The sequence below is a fragment of the Caretta caretta genome, chromosome 3, assembly GCF_965140235.1.
Source record: "Caretta caretta isolate rCarCar2 chromosome 3, rCarCar1.hap1, whole genome shotgun sequence".
In the NCBI taxonomy this organism is placed as follows: Eukaryota; Metazoa; Chordata; order Testudines; family Cheloniidae; genus Caretta; species Caretta caretta.
In genome coordinates this window covers 46,216,254-46,243,571 of record NC_134208.1, presented here as the reverse complement: position 1 = coordinate 46,243,571, position 27,318 = coordinate 46,216,254, and the positions used below count along the sequence as shown (strand labels likewise).

Genomic DNA, 27,318 nt, shown 5'->3' with positions numbered 1-27,318 from the left:
GCAGAGTCTTTCTGGGCCTTCTTCCCTGCATCCAAAACTGGCTGTGCTTCCCCAGATGATACTTCAAAATCATGATGATACCCTTCTGATACAATTCAGAATTGTGTTTAATGCCTTTGCTTCACCTGCACAATGCATTCCTGTCGTCACATTCCTGCTAACTTGAATCTTCATGTTTGTTAAATGACTTCGGTTCTTTACCCAGCAGTATGCAGATTCCTTTAATGATTTTGTTTGTTTTATATTGCCAAGCATTTGTTTACACCAAAATCTATCAGATGTTTCACAGCCCACTTATGATGTGTTCACGTATTTCTGAAAACTTTCTCAATTATTGCAAATGCTGCTGTCTTTGGCCAGTTTCCCCACTTTACAGGCACTACCTGAGAATAGAGTATTTGTGGTATGTTGTCCGATGCTCCAATGTAGTTTAGATAGATCTCGTACAAATACTGTTAGTAGCCATACAGATATTTTAAAAAAAAAAAAAAAAGCTAGATCATCAATTTTTTAAAGTTTTACTATTTAACTCTTCTGGGAATGCTTCTTCTGGGGGTATTGACAACCTGTTTCACAGTGTTTCCCTTATGATAGTCTCTTTTGAAAGGTTGGGGTGCCTTTACCACCCATCAGTGCTGTGACAGCAAACCTAATATTAATGACAGATTAATTATATATGTACATTGGGTCTTTGATCTCCATTCCGTAACCTAAGATGTAACCATTCTTGGGTCAATAATTTGTTTAAACTCAGTATAATTTTGTGAGGACAGTGTCAGTGGTTGTCCCCTGCCTACGTACACAATGTTTATTGGGACACCATTCAGTTTCCCTTAATATGAATGCCTGGGAACTTCACTGTGGAAATCTATTGCATATACCTATTGAATAATTTCTTGACTCTAAAAATTAACTGTAACAAAAAAAACCCCCAAAGTCATGTCTACATGTATAAGCTTAGAGTGGCACAGCTGTACTGGTACAGCTGTGCCGCTGTAAGATTGCTCCTGTAGCCGCATTATGCTGACTGGAGAGAGCTCTCCCGTTGACGTAATACAAACAGCTCAATGAGCGGTGCCAGCAGTGTCGGCAGGAGAGCATCTCCTGCTGACCTCGCACTGTGTGCACACGATTGATTATGGCAGCAAAACTTACGTTGCTCAGGAGGTGTTTTTTCCACGCCTCTGAGTAACAAATGTTTTGCTGACATAAGTGCTAGTATAGCCAAGGCCTTAGTGTTCTTCAAAAGCCTTAGTGTTCTTCAAAAGACTTGAAGCTTAGCAAAAGAGATCGCTTTCAACTGGGCAGTCAAGAGGACTGAGCATTTTCTGGGTTCTAATCCTGGTTCTAATTCAGCTCCCCTCTGTGGTTTGGGCCCTTTCTCTCCATCTGTAAAATGTGGATAGAACCTATTTGCCTAAATCCAGAGGGGGTTGTAAGAATGTAAGATAGGGAATAATTAATGTTTCTACATCTTCAAAGAGCTTTAAATCCCTATATAAGGGGTAAGTATTTTGTATCTCTAGAGAGTGTGATCAAAACGTGGTTTGTCCGGGACTTGGATTTCCTAGATTCAGGAATATCACTAATTGTCAAATATAAGCACTTTATATAGGCATATGTTCATGGTTGCTCCAACCTTTATTTTCCAGTGCTAGAAAATGTCCATTAAAAGATCTTAAATATCACACAGATTGAGTTTTTACAACTTCATTTCTCCAGGAAATTGTTGTTGTTTTTTCTGAGGTGTTGGTAAACTTTTTTTTTAATTTAATTAAAGAACTGCAGCAGTTGAAGCAGAGTTTAATTTTGTATAGTAACTGGCAAGAAACTTGAAGAATGTTCCCATGACCCTCTGAAACAAAAGCTGACTGTTTCAAAAGAAATTCATTTATATAATAGAAAAACAGAATGAAACTTTTTGTTTTTGTTTCTGCAGACTGACATCAAGGCTAGTTCATCCTGCATTTGTACCCTTTTATTCTACTACATGATGATAATGGAACAAAAAAGGTCACATTAGAGAAGCTAACTTGTTAATTGAGACTTCTGCAGAAAGACTTTCTACTGTGGAATGAGTTTCTCTTCTGTTTTGTGAATGGGACTGAAAAATAACTTACTTCGTTTTCCATAGTTACCCACCGTCGCTATACTTCAGCACTGTGCAGTTTTTAAAATTACTTAGCTCTCTCATGTCTCTGCTACCCTTTTGCATAAAGAAAGATGGACATTATAAGTGTCAAACCAGTTTTGTATATGAATTCAGTTAATGCTATTAATTACTAACTTTTGATATGCTTCTTTTATTTGATTTTTTTCTTTAAAAATATCAGAATAAGAAGCCGATTGTGGTTTATCAAGTGATGGTGTTATGTAACTGAATCTATTTGTTGTTAGATCAAAGTAATGGCTAATAGGATGAGCAAATAAAGATTTCAAACATAAAATTGATGGCCTACTCGGGCGTATTGCGCCTTGGGGGTGCATCTAAAAACAGAATGACAGAAGATTTTCCCCATCAGCTGATTACCTTCTGGGAAGTTAAGTTCCCAGCCTTGTTCTATATAGCCTTTGTTGTGTTTGGATCAGAAACATATTGAAGCATAGCCTTTTCTGTTCATTTTTCTTATTCATGGGAAACCAGTATTTTAGGGTGTCCAGGACATTTATGTGGTCTCTGGTAATTTGCGTAGATCCAAAATTTTGATCTAATGTTAAAATGGTTGTATTCTGATGGAGATGCCCATGGCTTGTTTCAGTAACATTGCTTATAAGAAGATTGTATTGAAATGTAAAAACTCATCAAAAATAGTACTGGAAAATGGAGAAACGAATGTCATTCTATATACCTAAAATTATTTTAATCAATCACTTTATCTCAAGCAGGCTTCTACATCTGTATATGGTCCAAATTCAAAGAACATACTGGAGATCTTGCTATAAAGGGACTTTAATAGTTGGTCTCTCTAGAGCAGTGAGAAAAGATTGATGGAGTTGGGTGTTGCCTGTGTGTGTGTGTGTGTGTTCTACACACTCTTTTTTTGGGAGTGGGGGAAGACTTGAGATTCCTTCTAACTCTTCCGTCATCGGGCAGAGAGGGATATAGAGAAAAGAAAATACAGTGTAATTAGAAGTGGAGAATTTCATTTGTTTTCTTTGCAACAAGAGGTAGAAGCTGCCTTATCAAAAATGAAATTCCAACTCCTACTTGCCCTCTAGGCAAATATTGCAATTTTGAAATCTGTTTTGCAGCCCAGCGTGCTGGGCTTGGGACAGGGGAGTGCATGTATCATGTTCTTATCTTCTGCCATTTCAGTTTGGTGAACAGAATTCTTTGGAGTAGTATGAGGAATGGTGGGAAGACTTTCGTGTTTTCCCTCTTTAAGCGCTGGGCTTCAAAAGGTTATTGGTTACAAAAGCAGTGTGGTATCACTTCCGGGGGGGATCCTTTTAAAACAAAAAAGCAAACCAAAGAAGAAAAGAGGCAGGTAATTAATGTCACTTGTGCACATGGGGAGTATTTCGCAAATCATTATCTAACATGGTGAGGTGAGAGATGCCTTTCCCCAGCTGAAAGATGGGGATCATTAACTTAGACCACTGAAGGGTTTCTTACTACTTGCCTTCTTGTTGGGTTAATGTCCTCACCTATTTTGGAGGCGTACTGCTAAAAGCACAAAGAGGTGTTGCCACCTGTTAAGATTTGTTTAAATATTTAATGTAAAGTTCTGTAAACTTTACATGGAACTGTAAACATTTAGAACAAGGACACTTCCTGGGATGATTTTTTTTTTATCAGCTGATTTAGAAGTTCTCTTGCCAGAGCTGTTTTGGCATCAGCTCTCAGCACTTGCCCTTGGGTTGTCTCTTCTTTATTTTTATTTTAAACATTGTGTGCAATGTTCCATTAGACTTCTGTCTCAGACATCCAGCAATGGGATTTAACCATCTCTGGTAAGGCTGTTCTTAAAATTTTCATTAGTTAGGGACTACGTGTGACTTGTATCGTTGCTTCAAACGGTCACACGTAGTGAATAAAAAAATAACAACATGTTGTGGGGGTTTCACTGTCTCTCCCCCCAGAAGCTGAGGATTAAAACACTAACACTGAAATTTTGAGAACTATATTAAATAACTGAAGAGACTACTTTAGCAGCAGGTAAACAGTGAGCAAATTACAGCCTCATGAGCAAAAAGACCATTTTGTGGACAGCTGACTATGGCCAATAATCTTTTTTGCAGATTTCAGGCACTGTACTTTGACTTTTAGACGTGTAAAACACTTCAGCAGTGCCGCTTCACAATAAAATGCCAGTAACACACACTTTATATTTAGGAGGCTGATGACCTTTTGACCCCTTCTCTGTATTGTGCTTTCTGGTTCGGCTTTATTCTGCTGGTTATTTTGCCATTGTAGAAGTTGTTAGAACTGGAGCTTTCATCTGTTCTAGTAAGTTGTGTCTTCCTTCTCTCCTCACCCCACTCCCTCTCCCCCAACCCTCCACACTGTCCTATTCTTTCAGACTTTCAGTCAGTTTAGTTTTATGCTGCTGTCCATCACTGCAGAATCTGAAACACCTTCCACATGGCAAAAGCGAAGAGTAGTGGACTCTATGGAGTCTCTGGCTCTTCCTTTCTGGAGTGAAAATTCTGATTGGGAGGTTGTCTTTGTTCAGTCAGTTTGTTTGCTCCATGGGTGGGGGGGGGAAGGGTAATGTTGTGGAAGCCGCCCATTGCAAGGAAACCGCTCCTAATTAACTGAAAATGTCTGTGAAGTTATTAAAAATTCCACACACACCCATACATTTCACACTTCAACTAGTATTTTTTACTTTGCTGTTCTAAACCAAACACAGCACTTGAGTATTGCCAGCTCTTATGACTTTTATTGTGGGTCGCATGATATTTGGTATCTTGCATAAAGCCCTGCAGCACGTAGCCCGGGGGGTGTGCAGGGGAACCGCTCCCCACCCCAGCTCGCCTCTACCTCCCTGGGCCTGAGCACGAAGCAGCCTGCTTCTCAGCCCTCCCCGGCTTCCCACGTGAACAGCTGATTCATGGGAAACCTGTGGGGGGGAAGTGGGGAGGTGGAGAAGCAGAGCCGGGCGGCGCATTCAGGGGAGGAAGCGAAGGTGAGCTGGGGCCAGGCGCGGGGCAGAGAGCTGCCGGTGGTTGCTCTGCACCCACCAGATTTTCCAGGGAGTCGGTGCCTAAGGCACCACTTCTGATGTTTTCGGTGGGGGGAGCGGCCGCTCCTCGTGCTCCCCCCCCTAGCTACACTACTCTGGCTCTTAGGGGTGGGGCATGTTGGACATGGTGGCCCACGAGACCCTCCTGTCTGGTTCTGGGGGCAGTCAGGGGAGAGGGGTGAAAGGGGTAGAGGTCCGGGGGGGGCATCAAGGAATGCGGGGGGTTGGATGGGGCAGGGGTCCCCTGGGGGGGGAGGGGCATTAAGGAACGCGGGGGGTTGGATGGGGCAGGGGTCCCCTGGGGGGGGAGGGGCATTAAGGAATGCAGGGGGTTGGATGGAGCGGAGGTCCCCCGGGGGGTGGGCCACAACCCCCTCATGGGGTGAGGAGGGAACCGGTTGTTAAGATTTTGGCAGCTCATCACTGACCTTAACTTTCTGTCTGGACCCTGCTGATGCAGTTCGTTAGTGAGTCTCCTCAAAGAAGGGTAGATTGAAGCATGCCAGGGAATTGTTAGTGCCCGTCAGCAGGCTACACATGGATGCTTAATTTGTGGCAGGCTAGTGCAGGGTGGCTTAATTTAAATCACAAAGTGGAAAGCCTCAATTTGAATTATCAATTTTTAATCTAATTTCCATTTGTGCTTCAGTTATTGTCTAAAGGAAGGTGCATTCTTGTAGGTTGATATAACCATTAAAATATGTTGATTTACAACTAAATAGAGCCTTTATGTTGGACTTGGTAGCTTTTTGCTACCAAGGAGGATACACTGTTATATAGATTTAGTTAAGCAGCTATCTAGCTTAATATTTTAAGATTCTTACTAATTGTACAATGTTGGTATGTTAGAAAATGGTGAATAATGTATTGCTTATTGACTAGATAATTAACTTTTTGCTCACGAATTCTGTAAAGCTGCATTAAGATGGTAACTGAAATTTAATTAAACATGTACAACAGCATATAAAACTTATTTATTAAACAAAGCAACTTTAAATGTTCAGCATACATAAACGTCACTGTTTTTTCCTTCCCCTTAAGAGCTGGAGAGTAAGTTTTCATGGTAGCTGAGTCATAAATATTAATGATCTGAGAACTGAGCCAATCAGAGTTCAGGTAGGGAGAAACTATAAAATAGGAGTATGAGGCCATCCAGGTGGGATCTGTGGATGACCCTGATGAGGTACATGTTGGTGTCTCTAGAATCAGAAGTTGGTTCGCAACACCAGTGGTGACTTTGCCAGTCTTTCGCAGCTAGTAGGACAGCACCCCCCCAACCCCTCCCCAGGATCAAGCTCTTTATCCATATTTATACCTTTGTGCCATATTTATAAAGCTTGATCTCAAAAGTTATTCCGCGCCCCCCCTCCCCCCGATTCTTTTTTTATAGAGAAGTAGCCTTTAACTCAACATTTTGGTTTCATTTTGGATTCAGCACATGTATTCTTTATTGAACTATTTTGGAGGTTATGATAAGATTAAGGCCTTAACATAGTTTACATTAAATTCAGATTTAATTTTAAATAGATTGATTTTTTTAATAAAAATTTATTTAAATAACAATGAAAAAATACAATTTAAATCTTTTTTTCTGAAAAAATCATTTAATCCAACATGGGCTAGCGTGGGTGGATTTACGCTGTAGCTTGCCATGACCATTATCACAGAAATAACTTTTCTCACTCTCTGTTTTTATAGGCTGTACAATGGAATCCCTGGATCAAACAATCAATAGCTACCTGGATGTCTGGTTCGGGCCAAGAGGCAAGTTGTTTTATAAATATGTACATTTAATTTCTAGAACCAATGTTCAAATGCAGATATTGGAGTATAGAAACTTCCATAGTGGAAGAGATTGGCCCTCTAGTATCCTGAAGCTAATAGTAGTTTGTGTCAGCTGCTTTGGTGCCCATAAACACCCAATTGTGCGAAACTGTGATGCTCAGAGAAGAGGGCTTCTGACGCTACTGAGCGATCGGCTTATGACTTGAAGAGTGAGAAATGACAGACCTTGAAACTTTATCTGAGCTAATATACTGCAGCTGCTATTCTTATTCCTATAAATGTCAATCTGGTTTTTTGGTCTTACTCAGCTAGTTGCCTCAACAATACCCTGCAACATGAAATTCTTCAAATTAATTAAATGTTGCATGAAAAATACCCTGTTTTTTAAGTTTGTTCTTCAGGAAGTACCCTCTTGTAACGAGGGAGAGGATAAATAGGGATGTCTGACTGGTCTTCAGTAACATTCATTAATTAAAATGACACTATCTTATCTCCTCGTTTTCAAATGAATTAGTTTTGTTTGGTCTTTTATATTTTTTCTCATGTCCCTAATGCCTTATGTTCCTAATCTGTTTTGCTTACCTTCTTTCATTTTTTTTCTTTTCTCCTTTTTGAGATGAGATGATAAAATGAATACCATATTCTAGCTGAGGAGGTTCTATCTGTTTTATGTACTGGCTTTATAATATGCTACATATTTGTCATGTTTTGAAAACATTGATCTGAAAAAAAGTACATCAAAACAGTTTGCAGGCTTTCCCTCAACCTCCACAAAGCTTTAAGGCTTCATTTTAGGGCCTCATTAATGATCTGGATGATGGGATGAATTGCACCCTCAGCAAATTCATGGATGACACTAAACTGGGGAGAGAGGTAGATATGCTGGAGGGTGAGGATAGGGTCCAGAGTGACCTAGACAAATTGGAGGATTGGGTCAAAAGAAATCTGATGAGGTTCAACAAGGGCAAGTGCAGAGTCCTGCACTTAGGATGGAAAAATCCCATGCACTGCTACAGGCTGGGGACTGACTGGCTATAAGCGGCAGTTCTGCAGAAAAGGACCTGGGGATTACAGTGGATGAGAAGCTGGATATGAGTCAACAGTGTGCCCTTGTTACTAGGAAGGCTAACTGCATATTGGGCTGCATTAATAGGAGCATTGCCAGCAGATCGGGTGGAGTGATTATTCCCCTCTGTTCGGCACTGGTGAGACCACATCTGGAGTATTGTGTCCAGTTTTGGGCCCCCCACTACAGAAAGGATGTGGACAAATTGGAGAGAGTGCAATGAAAATGATCAGGGGGCTGGGGCACATGACTTATGAGGAGAGGCTGAAGGAACTGGGCTTGTTTAGTCTGCAGAAGAGAAGAGGTGAGGGGGGATTTGATAGCAGCCTTCAGCAGCTTGAAGGAGGGTTCCAAAGAGGATAGAACTAGGCTGTTCTCAGTGGTGGCAGATGACTGAACAAGGAGCAAGGGTCTCAAGTTGCAGTGGGGGAGGTCTAGGTTGGATATTAGGAAACACTATTTCACATGGTGGGTGGTGAAGCACTGGAATGGGTTACCTAGGGAGTTGGTGGAATCTCCTCCTTAGAGGTTTAAGGCCTGGCTTGACAAAGCCCTGACTGAGTTGGGGTTGGACCTGTTTTGAGGAGGGGGTTGGACTAGATGCCTTCCTGAGGTGTCTTCCAACCCTAATCTTCTAGGATTGTATATCTACACTGCAGTCATGGGGTGTGATTGCAACTCGCACAGGCATACCTGAGCTAGCTTTAATGGAGCTAGCTCAAGTATCAGAGCAGCTGAAGCTGTAGCTGAATGGACATCTGCATGGGTTAGCTGTCTGAACAGGTGTTGAAGGTTGTGGGTGGGCTTGTGTGGCCTGTGCTGCTGTGGTTTTAGTGCTCCCAAGTACAGCTAGCTCAGCTAGAATAAAGCTACTTCAGGTATGTTTATGTGAGCTGCAGTCACACCCTATGACTGCAGTGTAGATTGCCCCCAGACTGCAGTATGGCTTCTGAGCTCCACTAAAATAGAGCTGGAGCCTCTTCACTGCCACAGGGTGTCTAAACTGAATTGGTGTGAGCTCGTATTAGACTGTTTTTTGATCCCATTATAGACAGGCCTCTATGGAATGGGACAAGCTGACAACTTCTCCGTGACTATTTCTTTATGTGTATTTCAGTTCAAAAAGTGATTTTTGTAAAAAGAGGGTCATATTTGTTTGAATATTTTTATATCCATATCAAATTTGTTCAGTTTACTGTTTAAAAATGTTTTGTCTACTTGCCAGTGTTACAACTCTCCCTGGAAATCAGACTGTCAATTGGGCTGTTTTCCTTCTCATGCAACATGAATAAAAAGGTTCCAACAGCCAAATTATGCTGTAACACTAGTGTAAAATCAGCGTCCTGTTTGAGTTTGCACTAGTGTAACTTACTGCTTGGAATATAGTGTGTGATGCACAATAAGGAATCCAATTCCCATTCCTAGCCATGCTGGCTCCTAAGGACTAGCAGAAATAAAAACCGTAAGAATGTACTTTTGTTAATACAGTAAGCGGAAACTAGCTATGTTGATATATTAGTCTTTCAGGGAGAAAGGAAGAAACAAATGGAAAAACAGCATGGTGAAGTTATCTGTTTTAAAACTTATTCAGAATCTTCTTCTGTCCCAACTACCAAAGATAGATTTCAAGTAATAGTTTAAAACACTTAGCAGCAATAACTCCCTTTTGAAAGCAGTGTTTTCTTTGGGAGCAGCATTACTTGCTTTTTGCTTAGCGACAGTGTGATTAAATGTAACCTTGCTATATATGAAAGTTATTGTGTAATTAAGAACAATCAGCATTTCTTGTAAGTTTTTATTTGCTGTTGTTCCATCAAGCATTTTCTTTCATTCACATTGGTTCACGTTAGGTGACTGAGAAAAATGTTTTCCTGACATAGTAACAATGTTTTAAATATTTCCATGTACTTATAGGCTTATAATAACAATGTTTTAAATATTTCCATGTACTAAATCTCTGTAGTAAATTTTTTTTTCATTCTATTTCAGATCCCAGAGTAAAAGGATGGCTTCTTCTGGATAACTATATACCTACTTTTATCTTCTCTGTCTTATACTTATTAATCGTATGGATAGGACCAAAGTACATGCAGAATAAACAACCATTCTCATGCCGGGGAATTCTAGTGGTCTATAACGTTGGACTTACGCTACTGTCACTTTATATGTTTTATGAGGTAGGAGGGTTTTTTGGTGGTGTGTGTGTGTGGTTTTTTTTTTTTTTTTTTTTTTTTTGCAGTACCCTATTTAACCCCCACTTACACCAGAAACCTGTCTGTTGTGCATATTGTGCTAAACTTGGTAAAATAACTGCAGAAATGTTGCAACAATTCTTCAGAGGTGTCTTCTCCAAAGAAAATCACCATTATTACTAAGTTTCTACAAGCACTTCCATTAATACCCTCGAGGATGGTGTGCAAAATCTGTACAGACCCAACAGCAAAATAAGTTGTTCTGAAATGTGAAGCTCTCCTTCAGCACACAGTGGAAGAGGAAAACTCAACTTTCTTGACTTGTTATAGTCTACAGGTAAACCTCGGTAGTATTTGAGTAGTTCCAAACTACTCTCCTAAAAAAGTACCACAGTCAAGCTGTTCTAAGAATGGGTAAAAAGAGAAGGAGTACTTGTGGCACCTTAGAGACTAACAAATTTATTTGAGCATAAGCTTCCGTGAGCTACAGCTCACTTTAGCTTATGCTCAAATAAATTTGTTAGTCTCTAAGGTGCCACAAGTCCTCCTTTTCTTTTTGCGAATACAGACTAACACAGCTGCTACTCTGAAACCTAAGAATGGGTAGTTGTATCACATCTCACTAGGGAGTGTGGAATATAATTTTATTTAAATGTATTACATCCACATCTTAATCTTTGCTTTTGCACATTTGAGAATCACATGTTCTCAATCATCTTGGTTGTTCAGAAACAGAAATATGTTAGCACACTTGGGATTCCATTGTTTTAACAAAGTTAAAACCAGATTATTTAATATAATTCCTTCAACTTTGGGTGGTACTGTGTGTTTGTTTTATTTTACAAGATAGAGATCCAGAAACTATAAATTCTATCCTATCCCATCAACCAGATCAGTAAGAATGTTCACAGTTAATATGCTGGGGTTAAATTTTTTTCAGTATGTACTTAAAGTAATTAACTTTGATTTCTTTTTTAATATTTTAAGCTTCATATCACTTAAATAATTGTGTAAATGTGATAGGTATATGTATGATAGGTATGTGTATTGTTACTCCATGCAAATATGTTTAGTGACAAATTAAGCATAAGCAATATCACCACAGACTTTATGACAAACATATTAATTTATGGAACATAGATTCATAGATATTTAGGTCAGAAGGAACCATTATGATCATCTAGTCTGACCACCTGCACAATGCAGGCCACAGAATTTCACCCACCACTCCTGCGAAAAACCTCTCACCTATGTCTGAGCTATTGAAGTCCTCAAATCATGGTTTAAAGACTTCAAGGAACAGAGAATCCTCCAGCAAGTGACCTGTGCCCCATGCTACAGAGAAAGACGAAAAACCTCCAGGGCCTCTTCCAATCTGCCCTGGAGGAAAATTCCTTCCTGACCCCAAATATGGCGATCAGCTAAACCCTGAACATATGGGCAAGATTCACCAGCCAGATACTACAGAAAATTCTTTCCTGGGTAACTCAGATTCCACCCCATCTAATATCCCATCACAGGCCATTGGGCCTATTTACCATGAATATTTAATTACCAAAACCATGTTATCCCATCATACCATCTCCTCCATAAACTTATCGAGTTTAATCTTAAAGCCAGGTAGATCTTTTGCCCCCACTGCTTCCCTTGGAAGGTTATTCCAAAACATCACTCCTCTGATGGCTAGAAACCTTCGTCTAATTTCTAGTCTAAATTTCCTGGTGGCCAGTTTATATCCATTTGTTCTTGTGTCCACATTGGTACTGAGCTTAAATAATTCCTCTCCCTCTCCAGTATTTATCCCTCTGATATATTTATAGAGAGCAATCATATCTCCCCTCAACCTTCTTTTAGTTAGGCTAAACAAGCCAAGTTCCTTGAGTCTCCTTTCATAAGACAAGTTTTCCATTCCTCGGATTATCCTAGTAGCCCTTCTCTATACCTGTTCCAGTTTGAATTCATCCTTCTTAAACATGGGAGACCAGAACTGCACACAGTATTCCAGGTGAGGTCTCACCAGTGCCTTGTATAACGGTACTAAAACCTCCTTATCCCTACTGGAAATACTTCTCCTGATGCATCCCAAGACCGCATTAGCTTTTTTCATGGCCATATCACATATACAAGTGCAGATTTCTTTGGCATTATAGTAAGTGTAGATAAAATTCCCATTGCAGCTGATCTCTTCTCTTCTAGCGCTCAGAATAACACTCATATTTTCCACATGACATTTTTGTAACAGGGTAGGGGGATGGCCTAGTAACCACTAAGAAGTCTTTTCCATTACTAATGTCTGATTCTGTGAACTTAGAGCACTGGACTGAGACTCACGGCACTGGGTTCTGTTCCTGGCTCTGCCAGTGAGCTACTGGGTGACCTTGTGCAAGTTACTTTCCCTTTCTGTGTGCCAGCTTCCCCATCTAAAATGGGGATAATGATACTGATCTCCTTTATTAAAGTGATCTACTGATGGAAAGCACTATACAAGCTAAGTATTATCATTATTATTTATTCATTTTTTTACTTAAACGTTATTCCTTCACACTATTCCATATACAATATTCTGTAAACTTTATATGATGTAAAGCCTTTATAGTTATATTACAGTTGAACTGCTTCTCTTTTGCATAGCAATCTCCCTGCTTATTAAGCACCATTTGCCTTGTCAACTCAGCTAAATCAAATGCATGTTTATATTTTTTTTAACACTTGCCTGGCATTACTCATGTGGGTTGGAAAACTGCCATAAATTCACATAGTCAGTGTGAGTTCTTTGATCGGGTGAAAGGAAAAATAAAACCTCACCTGTAGGCTATATGATCAGTGACTAGAGCTTAAATTTAAAAACTGTCTTTTGAACATAGTCTTTGCTACTGCAAATATATAATGCAACTTGATTTTCAGTGTTAGCATTATATTGAGTGATCTTGTTATCTGTGTGAAAATATCCATTCAGCATTGTCTGGCCAGACTACAACTTTATTCACTTAAAATATCTGGAACTGCCCAGCAAGAAATTGTACAGTGCAGCTCAACATCCTTTCCTTAATCGCTTCCATTGATTCCCAACCATGTCCCAGCTATCTCGCTGCTGAGACCCCAATGTCCTCCCCTTACTTGAGGTGAAAGGGGCTGGAGGTTGGCTCTTCTGTCCAGATGTAGGAGCCCCAAACCCCCATTCTTCAGCTCCCTTAAGGGATGCCTTCCTTCAAATCCTTTCCCAATCCATTTTATCCAATAACTATATCCTTTCCATAGAGTACCTGCTCTGGCATCTGTCATGAGCTCTATATACTGAGGTGCAGCATTACAACCTAAGTCCCTTACTCCACCCGACTGGATCCCAAACTTATTGTGGGGAAAGACAAAAAGCCCACCCCGCTTCGGCCAATCTGGCAGCGAGGGAAAAATTCCTTCCCAGCCCCCCAGGGATAAAGGTAACTAGCAAAACAAATCAAAAGGGAACCTGGTCCTTTTGTCATTTTCATGGGTGAGTGAATGCTGCCAGCCTGATCCCCGTAAAAGAGGGGCTCTCTGGGGCTCCATGGGGTATAAATCAGACATGCCAAACCCACAAAAATAAACTGCAGAAATTGGGCGCTTTTTTTGTTGTTGGCTTAATTGGCTTGTGAGTTGCTTGTTGGCTAGTTTTTGGCTTGTTGTAGCTTTTTGCTTTTTTTTGATCAGCTTCCGGCAAGCAGGAGCAAGGGGCGTGGGAGGGTGGGGGGGAAGAGTCAGGGGTGCACAGCGAACCCACCACAGTCCCAGACCGCAGGCCGGGCGGGATCTAGTCACATAGAGTGTTGGGGTTCTAAGGGATTGGGTTGTTTTGACCTAGTTTTGAAATAGGATTAGCTTGATTTTTGGCTTATTGTGAAAGTCAGGGTGATTATTTACCGTGTCAAAGTTGGCAGCTGTGGTATAAATACTCCCCAGATGTACACTCTTACAGCCAGCAGGAAGGGCAGTGCAGTGGCCTTCTCCTGGCCTGGCCCCAGCTGCACACTGTCCTTCCTGTCCATCTCTGTAAGCTTTCCTTCTCCCTACCTGTTGTAGAGGAGCCCTTAAAGGGAAAATACCTCTTTTCTTCCAGCTAGCCAGATAGAGACCTCCCCCCCGACCCTGTGTGGTGAGCACATTAGTGGGCGCGATATAACTATTTTTATAAACAGGCACCCACAAAGCTACAGTGCTACACAGGGTACTGAGGCCATTAACATTTAACGTATGTTTTAGTAAATTTTAAATTTGGTGACTTAGCGTTTTGTAACCTAAACTACATTATATGTATACAGTGCATTTCTGTTCAGCACCTAAGAAAACTTCTAGGGTAAAGAAAATCAGTTCTTCAAACCCCTGGATAAACCCCTTTCAATAGACTCTGCATTGTGTCCATATTTATGTAGTCCTACAATGGCAGAGTTGAGGGCAAGCATAATAATGGTGTGCCAGCTAAGACCCTGAACCTGTGAAAAATTTCACATGGGAGAAGTCCTACTGACTTTGGACAATTTGCTTGCTTAATATTAAGCCTGTGCATGTTTGCTCCATACCACCAATGTTGACAATTCACAATTTCACTGTAGGAGAGCATCTCTTTTGCTAACGAGACGTATCAGAATGTTCATCCTTTCCAGCATCCTGTTTGAAAAAGTAGTGCTTTTATATGAAATTTGGCAATAATGTACTATGGACACTTCATTGTATATTCATATTTGACACTTATGTCTATGACTTTTTTTAAGTACATAAAACATTTAGCAGCTTGCAGTTACTGTACCTGATATTGTATTTGGAGTCTTGCTGCAATTTAATTATTGTGAGTCATGACAGGAACACCATTTGCTAATCTTGTTTAAAAGAATGAGTTTTCTAGAATCTGAGATAATTGGGTCAGCATACAACTAAGTCAACATCCCAACTAAGATGTGATTAAACTTAACCAATGTGGCTTTCTGTCCTTTAGAACTGAGCACTTATTTGTAAAGACAAATTTTTACACACTTTTTCCTTCAATTTGCTTTCGTAGCCCTGGTCTACACTGGGGGGATCGATCTAAGTTACGCAACTTCAGCTACGTGAGTAACGTAGCTGAAGTCGACGTACTTAGATAGACTTACTGCGGTGGAGACAACACGGTAAGTCTGAGTCAAGTGCTGCCGCTCTCCTGTCGACTCTGCCTGCGCCTCTCATGGCGCTGGAGTACAGGAGTCAAGAGGAGAGCGCTCGGGGGTTGATTTATCGCGTTTAGACTAGACGCGATAATTGATTCCCGCTGGATCGATCGCTGCTCGCCAGTCCGGCGGGTAGTGAAGACATACCCTTAGGATCAGAAAAATAAGTTTGAGTTTTTGCCTCTTCTCCATTTTCACCTAAAATTCTTGTGATCTGAAGTCCCCCTGTTCACTTGTATTTGCCAATATGCAATATCTCTGGGTCCCTTGTTTTAATTGGGAAAGCTTCCTGACAGCATGGAGACTAAAGTTCTGTGTTTGTATCAACAGAGCAGCAAGTTTGTACATATTGCCTCACTAACGTGCCTCAGTCCAGACCTTCTGTTAGTGCAGGTTACACTGTACAGTTTTATTTTGTGCAGGGTCTTTGACACAAACAGTAACCCCAAAACACTTTATAAAGTTCAGTAATACAATTACAACATTAAAATAAAAATGAAAGCAGAGAGGGAGAAAGTAACAGGCCATAACCAAGGGACAAAAACAAACTCTTAACTGTAGGGTCTTCACTTGATGTTAAAGATTCTGCTTTGGTTTCTCAGAACTAAATGACCATACTGTTAATTTGGAGTAGCATTTTTAAAAATTGCCTTTAGAATAGTTAACTTTGTGTAATTTAAACATCACATGCTCTCTGTATTTCTGCTGGAAACTGCTCATTCATTCCGCTACAGTCAGTCTTTTGTAGACAGCTGCATTTCATAAAAGACCTGTCCATGATCTAGCATTGACAGTGTCATTAGGAAAGAGTTGAACTCCACTTGGGTTCCTGCCATATTGAAAGTACAGCTACAGGACTTCCCTAGTTACAGCTGAAAAGTACAGAGATTCATAGGTCCTAAGTGGTTAGGGGACCTACCTATGCTGTAAACACAAGATTAGTGATTCCCAAGTGAGTCAAGACTTATTGCAGAGCCAGTCAATACCAGCGGTAAGGTGGCCTAGCCTCATCTCCTGTAAACAGAGAGTAGGTGTGGGAGACAAGTTAGTAAACTGTTGTTCATCAAATGATAGCACAGAATTGTGCAGGTCATGTAGACCGTAACAATATAAACAATGTTTCATTCCAGTACTTGCAGCTATGTAAATAATACATTTGAGAACAATTACTGATCCGGTCAGTGTGTCCCATGTGTGGCTAGTTCCTTAATTGTCCTTTTAATGTGTGCTGAAGTAATGTAGAGCTAATGAATGTGGCTAAAAGAAACTTGAGTAAGTTTGCAAAAGCAAGCATGGTTGATTATTTTTCATGTTTTAGAAAAAGCAGAGCATATTGTGAGCACTTCTGGAAACAAATGAGTAGTAAGTTATTTGAAATAGTCTCTGACTACAGGTCCGTCCTTGCCTTTAAAAGGCTGCATCAGAACACCATTGGTCACTTTACTTAAGTGGAAGAAACTTCATACCAGGTTTAATTACAAGTTTAAAAAAAACCTGTTTGGATTGCACTACTCAAACATACCAATTACTCTGGGAAAATAAGCTGATGGTATGTAGGGTTATTGACTAACTGGAATAAATACAGTGTAAATGTTGTGGTTAGTCCATTTTAATGGCCCCTAGAACGATGAGAATTATGTAAGCTTTTTCTGCACAATGTGCTGAAACAAGGTTTTATGCTACTTGACTAACTTGAGGATGCTAAAGAATCCATATAGCTTTTCAGTCTTCAGTTATTCAAAGCTCTTTTCCTGCTGTCATAATTATGGTCTCAATGCAGCACCCACTGTGCAGATATGAAGTTGGTTCTTTGGCATGCATCTGCTTTTAAATGTTTATGCACACAGAGATCAGGGGTCTCCTCTTGGGTGAGAAGTACAATAGTAGAATTGTATTTTCCTTATGGGTAAGCAGTTGGTTAGACTGACATAAAGCAGAATAGATCGATATATTGCTATTGGAGGTTTTTTAGCTTATCGCTCCATGCAAGGCTGCAGCTGTCCTCCGATAAGAGTTTCTCATTTGTGTTATGGTGATGCTCAGTTTGATTCTTTCATCCATACATTCATAAGAGGACTCTAAGTGTATGTACTAGTGTATCGTTAATTGCATGCTTTAAATGGTGGTGTTAGTGTTGAAGATCAAAAATGGTGACACAAACTGACTTCGGATTTTGTTTTGATTTTTAAAGTAAAACTGTAACTGTTCCAAAGAACTTCACATATTTTGGAAAAAAAAAAATTAGGGAGAAAAATGATGCTCTAGTTGTGAAAAAATTGACATTAGAAAGGGGCAGGCCATTTAAGTGGTTAACTTCTATAAGGTATAACTAGTACTAATTTACTACCCACTCTCCAATTCTGAGGTACATGCAAGTAAATTAACACCTCTTATCCTTATCTTATTTAACTACATCATTTTCAGTGGTTATGTAAAACTCTTTGTAACCCAAGTCATCCCTAGTGACACTGGTAGGGAAACCCTATATTAGCACGTTGTTGGCAAGTACTGTGATTAAATGTTCTTGATAACCCAGTTCCAGCATGAGTGTGGATGGGGCCAGAAATGGATGACTCTTGTTCTGAATACTCATTTTTTTCCTTTTGCACCTGGAAATTATCTAAATCAGTTATCACTCTTCTTTTTTTAAAAAGAAGTGCCCAAAATGCCAAACTTTATAATCACATGGATAATTTAATAGAAACATGCATGGGGGATGGGGAAGACTGCTGGGAATCTCTGGGTATGTCTACCCAGTGAGCAGCAGCCCAAGGCAGCAAGTCTCGAGCTCAGGTTGACAGACTCGGGCTTACAGGCCTTTCATTATGGAGCTACAAATAGCTGTGCAGACATTGGAGCTCAGACTGAAGTGCGGACTCTGAAGTCCCTCCTCAGGCTTCAGAGCCTGAGCTCCAGCCGGATCTGCAATGTCTACACAAGTGTCGGGGTAGCCATGTTAATCTGTATCCACAAAAACAACAAGGAGTCTGTTAGTCTTTAGGGTGCCAACAGATTTATTTGGGCATAAGCTTTCGTGGGTAAAAAACCACTTCTTCAGGTGCATCTGAAGAAGTGTTTTTTTACCCATGAAAGCTTATGCCCAAATAAATCTGTTAGCTGTGTAGACATTTTAAAGACTATTCTTAGTGGAAGCCTGAGTTTGTTGACCTGGGCTCTGAGTCTCGCTGCCATTCGTTGTGTAGAGGTACCTTATGGAAATCTCTACACTGCAATTTAAAAACCTGCCTCTGGCCTGTGCCAGCTGACCAAGGCTCCTGGGGCTCAGGCTAAGGGGCTGTTTCACTGCAGCGCAGACTTGTGAGCTTGGGTTTGAGCCCTGGCTCTAGGATCCTGTGATGTGGGAGGATCCCAGAGATCAGGTTGCATCCCGAGCCCAAATGTCTACACCACAGTTAAACGCCCCTTAGCACAGGCCAGCCGCAGGTGGCTAATTGCAATGTAGGTATACCCTACAAGGCTAGAAGCAGTCAAACACAACCCATTCCGTTCAAGAGCTGTAATGGGAACATAGTAGCAAAGGAAAAATAAATGAAAACTTACAGCTTGGTTCAAGCTGTTAATGTACATGTGATGGGGGTGCCCAGAATCTTTGTAATAGTAATTTGTGTGTACAAGTCTTACCTCACACAATGCCAGGAAATCGATAACCACCTACATAACGCAGGTAGTCATTTGGCTGGCTGGAACAAGGCAGCATTGAAAGGTTTAATATTTAAAGTAATCTTGAAGAATCAGAATGTAGCAGAATACTGTACTATGGACACTTCATTACATATTCATATTTGACACCTATGTCTACAACTTTTTTTAAGTACATAAAACATTTAGCAGCTTGCAGTTACTGTACCTGATATTGTATTTGGAGTCTTGCTACAATTTTATTCTCTTCGTGTTTTCAGACAATAAATCATTCTGAAAATGTGAATAATTTGACACAATGGAGGAAAGGTGAACTACTTCCAAACAAGTAAAACAGTTAACATGATTTGAATTCAATACCTTTTGAAGTATTAGGCATGGGGAAAGCTTTGGTACAATGGAAATGTTCAGGTATTATTTTTGCCATCAGAAGGCACTGGGCATGCAACATAAGGGCTGTAAAACTCCAGCAGTTTTCCTTTCCTAGTACATACACTGTGCACATAAAACTTAGTATCTTTTCTTCAAAAAAGACAAAACTTACTTTTTGTCGATTTTCTGCAGAAGTGGGGCACTTAATCAGCTAAAAAATGTTTTTGTGCTCTAAAATAGGTTTGTTCAAAAACACACACAAATCTTTCAAAACTTGATGGGGATGGGACCTTCACCTGTCCTGTTTAGTCCAGGACACAGTAATTGGAGCAGGAAGGGTGGTGGGGAAAAATATGGAACTGTTGTTAACTTGGTGTTCAATCACTACCATGATTCAGTTACTATTTGGGGCTTAAATTGTAACCTAATGTCACATTTAGATGTCCCGGAATCGGTCAGTAATGCTGCGGCCATGGTTCAGGTGTACTGTCAAGTGCAATATTTTTATCAATGATACCTTATTCTTTCATCTTGTCAGCTGGTTACAGGAGTATGGGAAGGAGGATACAATTTCTTCTGTCAGGACACACACAGTGGAGGTGAAGCTGATATGAAGGTAACATTCTTTGTTATAACTCTCAATTACTACTTTAAATTTTCTCTTTGCAGATGAGTGAAGAGCAGAACAGGATTTATCTTTATCCACATTAAACAGGCCCTCCCGCTTTCCCCCATTGTACTCAGTGCACAGAAAGTACATGTTGAAACTTGGCAGTTAGTCCCTAATATGATCTAATCACTAGGTCCCTACCAAATTCATGGCCATGAAAAACGTGTCACAGACAGTGAAATCTGGTCTCCCACTGTGAAATCTGGTCTTTTGTGTGCTTTTACCCTATACTACACAGATTTCCCAGAGGAGACCAGCGTTTCTCAAATTGGGGGTCCTGACCCAAAAGGGAGTTGCAGGAGGGTCACACGGTTATTTTGGGGGGCTCATGGTATTGTCACCCTTCTGTGCTGACTTCAGAGCTAGGCAGCTGGAGAGCGGTGGCTGTTAACCAGGCACTCAGCTCTGAAGGCAGTGCCCTGCCAGCAGTAGTGCAGAAGTAAGGGTAGCAATACCATACCATGCCACCCTTACTTCCGCATTGCTGCTGGTGGCAGCTCTGCCTTCAGAGCTGGGCTCCTAGCCAGCAGCTGCTGCTCTCCAATTGCTCAGCTGTGAAGGCAGTGCCTCTGCGAGCAGCAGCGCAGAAGTAAGGGTAGCAGTACTGCAACCCCTCCTACGATAACCTTGCAACACACGTCCCCACAACTCCTTTTTGGGTCAGGACTCCTACAATTACAACACTGTGAAATTTCACATTTAAATAGCTGAAATAATAAAATGTTTGATTTTTTTTTAAATCCTATGACTGCAAAATTGACCAAAATGGACTGTGAATTTGGTAGGGCCCTGCTAATCACATTTGGTATTTGAAAAGACCTCTTGAGGCTGGATTCATGTTTGACACCTACTATGTCCATTACTGCGGCATCTGGGTACACTTAACATTTTAAAAAATGTTTTAAAATGAGTTTTTTATAACAACTCTTCTCCTCCCCACACCTGACCACCCTGCTGTGATCTGCTTTTCTCCTCTACACATCATAGAAGTGTTTTGCTGAGGATGGGGGATGTTTTCCACAGAGAGCAAAACAGGAATACGTTGATGAAACATCCTGCCTTGTGTCTCAGTGCACCCTAGGCGCACTTTAATAGCCTCATAAAATATTTTCTGTCATCCTTCCGTCTCAATTATAGCTGCCTCTTTAGACTCATGTCTCTTACAGAAAACTTGAAGCAAGGAATGTGCTGAGCTTTCCAATGAATCGCCATGAATATCTAGAAGTAGTGAGATGTGTTCTGTTGACTTGAGAGAATTGCAGGGACAACTCGTGAATTTCTTATTTTTCCCTCCTCTCTGTGTAGATCGTACGTGTCCTTTGGTGGTACTACTTCTCCAAACTCATCGAATTCATGGACACTTTCTTTTTCATTTTGCGAAAAAATCATTACCAGATCACTGTTCTTCATGTCTATCACCATGCATCCATGCTGAACATCTGGTGGTTTGTTATGAACTGGGTGCCTTGTGGTCACTGTAAGTACTATGGAGGAGAGAACCTACAACAGACCTACGTTGTTTTATTTAAGGCCAAATTGTGCCACAGGATGCATATTAGCAACTCACATTGGCTTCAGTCTCAGAATCTGGCCCATCTTGCTTAAAATGCAGCAAAAAAAATTAAGGTGCTTTATTAAATTACAAAGAGTACCAATAGTTGCAGGTATGAAACTGCCTGTAGGCCCTTCCTGCAATGACTGAACAGTGGAAGCATTTCGGTGTAGATAGAGAATGTATTTCCTGCAAAACCTAATCTATTTGCCTGCTGCTGTAGAGTGTCTGACACCTGTCAGAGTGTCAGCTGTGCTTACTTGCTTTTACAGCACATGCAAATATTCAAGCAAAGCTTCCAAGGAGAAACAAGTTTTAAGTCAGACTTCAAAGCCTGTTGCAGGTATGTGTAAAGTGGCTAATTGCTGGAAATCAAACCATGTCTGAATCCATCAAACTTTGCTCACTCAGGATGTCTTTCCCTTTAATTTACTCTAGTCTATGGGTGGCCATAACAAATTATTTCAGTTAAAGTCTTTGTCCCATGGGCACTCATGAACTTGACTGTATGCTCTTTTGCCTCTTCCCCTGTCTCCTTTTTTTTAAAAAACCTTACTAAATACTGTTGGCCTTTTGCAACCTCACTTGGATTCTTTTAATTTCATTTGCTTTTAACTGACCTTGTATCCCAAATGTGTTAGCATAAAAATATGGGGGAGGCGACAGTAATGTAGAGGGTGGGTCAGTGATTTTGTTGATTAGACCTTAGCATAGCTTTGCTGAAGGAAAGTTTGTATAGGATCAGTCTGTGTCACCAACTTGGTGTGCATAAGAAATACCAGTTGTGTGGATAGAAAAACTGCAAAACCCTCAAAACTCTTCTTGCAAGCAGAACAGTCCAGAAACTGCACTTATTTCTTACTGTCAACATATGAGCAAGTAATATTTAACTTCAGAAGCGTGCATGTGTAACTATGTTGTTGTAGAGCAGTGGTGCAGACCCCATTGGAAATCTTAGACAGAGGGTCGGCAGATCACAGGTTGAAAACCACTGTTCTAGAGAGAAGTCAAGCACCTATTTGTCTTAGCTTTACAACAGTAAAAACCGCACAATCACACATTTAAGTGGTCTTAAAAATGCTTGATTACTCCCTGTTTATATTGGGTTTTCTTTTTTTCAAGCTAGCTGTTCTACTCAGGCTTTGATAGCATATGCAATTTAGTGATAGGCAGCTAAAACTTAAAATCCTTTAATGACAGAGAAGCCATTGTAAACAAAGGCAAATAAAGTGGGTAAATTGAGCTTTTGAAAATCCCCAGAATTTTGTCTTGTAACCAAAAGCAGACTCCTAGTTTCAGTGGAAATGCCTAGCAAAGAAGGATAGGTCTAAAATTAGACCTGTGAAGCTTTGGTTTCTGGACATGTTTGTGCACCTCCCCCTCTTGCCTCCTCAATTTTTTTTGAGCAGAGAGAGTTGAAATGAACAAGAACCCCAGTTGGATAAGTGGAGCAGACAGGTAGGCGTGGAAGGTTGGCACAAAATGCACTGATCGTGTGCACAGTTGCAAAGGCCCCTGAGCTTAATGCCTATTTGAGAGTCTGACTCTCTTTTAGCCTTTAGTTTTGGGGAAACTGATTATTTAAAAAGGTCCTGATGATGTTTAAAAAGTCACCTTCTGTGGCTGTCCATTTTAGCACTGTTCAGGTTCCATGTGCCAACTTGTGTTGTGTATTAAAATACCCTTTCTTCCCCTCTCTGTCTTTAGCATACTTTGGTGCCACTCTTAACAGTTTTATCCATGTCCTGATGTACTCCTACTATGGATTGTCTGCTATTCCAGCTATGCGCCCGTATCTGTGGTGGAAGAAATACATCACTCAGGGGCAGCTGGTGAGTTGTTCAGTTTTTGGTTCCCTGCCAGACTTCTCTGGATCTGGAGGAGCTGTTTTTCTATGCCTGTAATAAAGGGAGGGTCTCCATGGTGGCCTCAGGTAAGCCAGCACAGATGTCCTATAGGAGGGACCCCAGGAGAGCCACCACATGCTACGGTCCCAGGTAATGTGACAGTGGATTTCACCTCCCAGATCTTTCCACGTTCCACCAATCTTGAACCTGAATACTTCATTTGGATGGGTGGATTTTACCCTTTTAATCCATTTAAGATAAATAACTCCTGCACAGGATTCACTAAGTGCTTTGAGGTGAAGCAATATTTGTAAAATAAAGAGCTTTCAAAAATAACAAATACAGTATTGTGGTCTGAACAAAGGTCTGTCAACAAATGTTTACTAAAAATCCCTATTCCTGGCATAAAGGCAAAATCTCTTCAGACTCATTTTAGCAACCATTTTGACTTATTTAGAAATTATTTCACTAGTTCTTGGTCTGTTGGTTTGTTTCCCCTTCTTTTCACTACTATGCTTTTATTTTTTTTCATCTTTCAGATTCAATTTGTCCTAACAATCTTCCAGACAAGTTGTGGTGTTGTTTGGCCATGTGCCTTCCCTATGGGATGGCTGTATTTCCAGATCTCCTATATGATTTCTTTGATTATCCTCTTCACAAATTTCTACATTCAGGTAAAACAAATGTTCGTTCATTCATTCATTCATTCTTTACACCAATCTTATTTGAAAGCCTTGAAACATGTGGTTTTCCCCTCTTCAGTATAAATGTTTTCTCACTATTGGCACTTGTCAGCCCTTCTTCATGTTGGGGTCCCGTATGCTGTATGTGCAGCTCAGGGAGATTAGGAATTTGAATAACATGATCATAACAACATCTAGGAAATTTCTCCAAATCTTGACTTGTAAAATAATCCTTTGCCAGAAATACATAAAACTATTTGGAACTGTTTGCATTGACGCTTGCTCCCCCCCCGCCCCCCCCCCCCCCCAAAATACAGAACACTAGCATGCTAGCATTAAGTCTCTGGCTCAAAAATTCAGCATAATAGCTACTGGAAAAATGTATCTCTGAATATGTTGAGGACTTAGTGTATATCGCAGTAATCAGGGTCCTGTGCTAGGATGTGCAAGTCAGTGCACATGTTTAATTGCTCGGAGGGAACAGGCCCTTTGTATGTGACTTAAAACAAAACTTTGTGCACATCTGTGTATTTTAGACTTACAAAAAGAAGGCATCCTCCAGAAGGAAAGAATATCAGAATGGCTCTACAGCCGCTGTGAACGGGTACACAAACAGCTTTTCTTCCCTCGAGAACAATGTGAAACAAAGAAAACAAAGAAAGGATTGAAGACCAAACTGAGAAACCATTTTGATACCACAGACAACAAAATAATCTGATTGTAAGCACAATAAGAGTTGTGCACTGATATCCTAACAGCTACTGTAACTATTCCTGCCTAGAATAGTGTGATTTATGTAGGACTTAACCTGTGCAAACACCCTAGAAACTGTATACAGTTAAAGTTAATAATTCTAGGCATCACTGACCCCGCTATAGACTGTGGAAGGGAGTATTATTGTAGTATATGACACTGCTGTTGCCTTACTAGTGACTATAATAGGTGCTGAATTATGATTCACAGTTTCAAAACACTGTAATCCAAACTCATATTTTTTACTGTAGATTATGCATGTGATTGTAAATGTAATTTGTACAATGTTGGTTTCAGTAGGTAAACACACATGCCTTAAAAAAAAAAAAATTAAAAAGCAGGGCCCAAAGCTTATTAATGCTTTGAAAATTAGGGTACGTTTCAACTTTGAGTTGATTGACATTTTAATAAGTCATTTAGAAAAATCCACTGATCGGTTTACTGTACTGTATGTAGTGCATAATATTAAGTATCTCCTACACGTTACAGTGAAATTGGAAATAGCGCCTTTAGTTTTGTATATTTGGCTTTAATTGACTAAGCAGTCACAATCAAGGTGGAAGTTTATTTTACCTTTTTAACAGATCTTATTTTTTTATTTTGCATAATGCTTAAGCAGGCCAGCAAGACTTAAATATTAATTGTCTCTAAGAGTTCGAGGATATACAGGGAAGGTACATCCTGGTTTTTTATTTCTGTGAATTGCTAAATTGCAAAGCAGTTTTTAATACTGGAAACTGCCAGTTTCAAGCATTGTGGTACCACAGCCATATTCATGTTTCAGAAGTGACTGGATAGTCTATGACCTTAGTAAAGTTCTTTTAAAAATGAAGATAAAGGATGCTTTTCAAATGTAACTATTCATATTTAAGTTGGCATTTGTGTTGCTATTTGCATAGCATACTTTGTCATTCTTAAAATGTGCCTAGCTCACAAAAATACTTTTTTTCCCAGAAAGTAAAATTAAACAGATTAAGTCACACAGAGACAGATCAAAAAATAAACCTTTGGAAATGTGCTGGAGATGAGTTTCCTGAGTGTAAGCTGTGTAGATCACCTGTAACTTTTTGGCTTATCTACAGGTTTCTTTAGAACTGCTTGTTAAAATTCCTATTAATGTAAAATCTTGCCTTGCACACATGAGGAGTCAGTTGCAAATACCACCTCTATAGCTGGTATGTTATCTACTATCGTGGAGTTTAGATTATGAATACATTTATTCATTGAGCTCAGAACATTTAACTAATCATGCAAGACATCCTGTTGGTCATTTGCTTAAGTTTGTATGTTAACTATTTTGTTTGATATTTATATAAATATCAGTTTTACCATCTTTAACTTTTTTTAAATTTTTTGCACATCTGTTAGGGAAATAATGAGTTTTCCTGTTAGCCTTGGGGGTTTTCTTTACTTGTTTTAAAGGAGACGCAACATCTGTTTACATTTTACATTGTCAAAGCTTGTGTGTCTTCATTTCTAGGTACTGGTTTGCACAGTCTTTACATATTTCAGTACAGCAGCTGTAATGTTCAAAATACGCTGTCTAAGTGTGCTAGAAATAAACCCTTAGCTCATCTGAATATACCTACATTATTAATGTTTGACATTGTTTAATCATTAAAACATTTTTGATTATCTCTGGCCAATTCCATAGTGCTTTATTTTATGGATTTGATACTGCACCTTATTTTGTATGATGCCAAGAGAGAACTATCATGGTCTTTAGAAATAAGGGGGAACTACAAACACTTACAGAAATTTCACACGCATACATCAAATAACTAACTCCTTACAAGAAACATTGACAGCTACCAAACACATAGCAGTTCCTTGGCTATAATTGTAGAAATAATTATCCACATGGGTGGATTAAACCTCTCAGTGGAATTACTGTAGAGTGGGATGTGTGGTCTGAGCACAGGACAAAAATTATAGTCCCAGCCATATCACCTAATCTTCCTGACTCAGAAACCCAGTCTCTAAAATGGCAATAATGCCTATCTCAAAAGTACTGAAGAACGATTAATGTTTGTACAGCCTTCCCTAAGATCTCGTGCCCTTATCTGTGTGCCCTAACTGTACCAAAAGCATTTAATTGATCTTATACAATGGCCATCACCATGGTATCTGAAAACCTCACAAAATCCATGAAGTGTATGCAACTACTTGTGTGCTGGTTTACACATGGAGTGATTCAGGAACAGCTGTTCCTGAATCATGTGTAGACAAGTGCTAACTCTCTTCCCTCCAGTCTGCATGCTGTTATTGTGAGAAGGCTGAATCAAGGAAGTAGGATTTGCTTTTTGCTCTGAAGGTTATTCTGATGTCTTCCAGGAGTGAGTTCCAGTTTTGTGGGCCAATAACTAAGCAAGCTC

The 27,318-nt window shown here is 40.1% G+C and overlaps 1 protein-coding gene across 2 annotated transcripts in view; it reads left to right on the top strand.

The window, feature by feature from the left end:
- The window catches only part of ELOVL5 (ELOVL fatty acid elongase 5), a 56,965-nt gene extending 30,381 nt beyond the window's left edge, over positions 1-26,584 (top strand). For both annotated transcript variants that reach the window (XM_048845285.2, XM_048845284.2), the window contains exons 2-8: positions 6,888-6,953; positions 10,030-10,217; positions 19,977-20,054; positions 21,414-21,585; positions 23,368-23,492; positions 24,047-24,181; positions 24,727-26,584. In XM_048845285.2, the coding sequence (XP_048701242.1) occupies positions 6,896-6,953; positions 10,030-10,217; positions 19,977-20,054; positions 21,414-21,585; positions 23,368-23,492; positions 24,047-24,181; positions 24,727-24,858 (888 nt within the window). In that variant the 5' untranslated portion in view covers positions 6,888-6,895 and the 3' untranslated portion in view covers positions 24,859-26,584. The remainder of the gene's footprint in view (positions 1-6,887; positions 6,954-10,029; positions 10,218-19,976; positions 20,055-21,413; positions 21,586-23,367; positions 23,493-24,046; positions 24,182-24,726) is intronic.
- Positions 26,585-27,318: the final 734 nt, after the last annotated feature.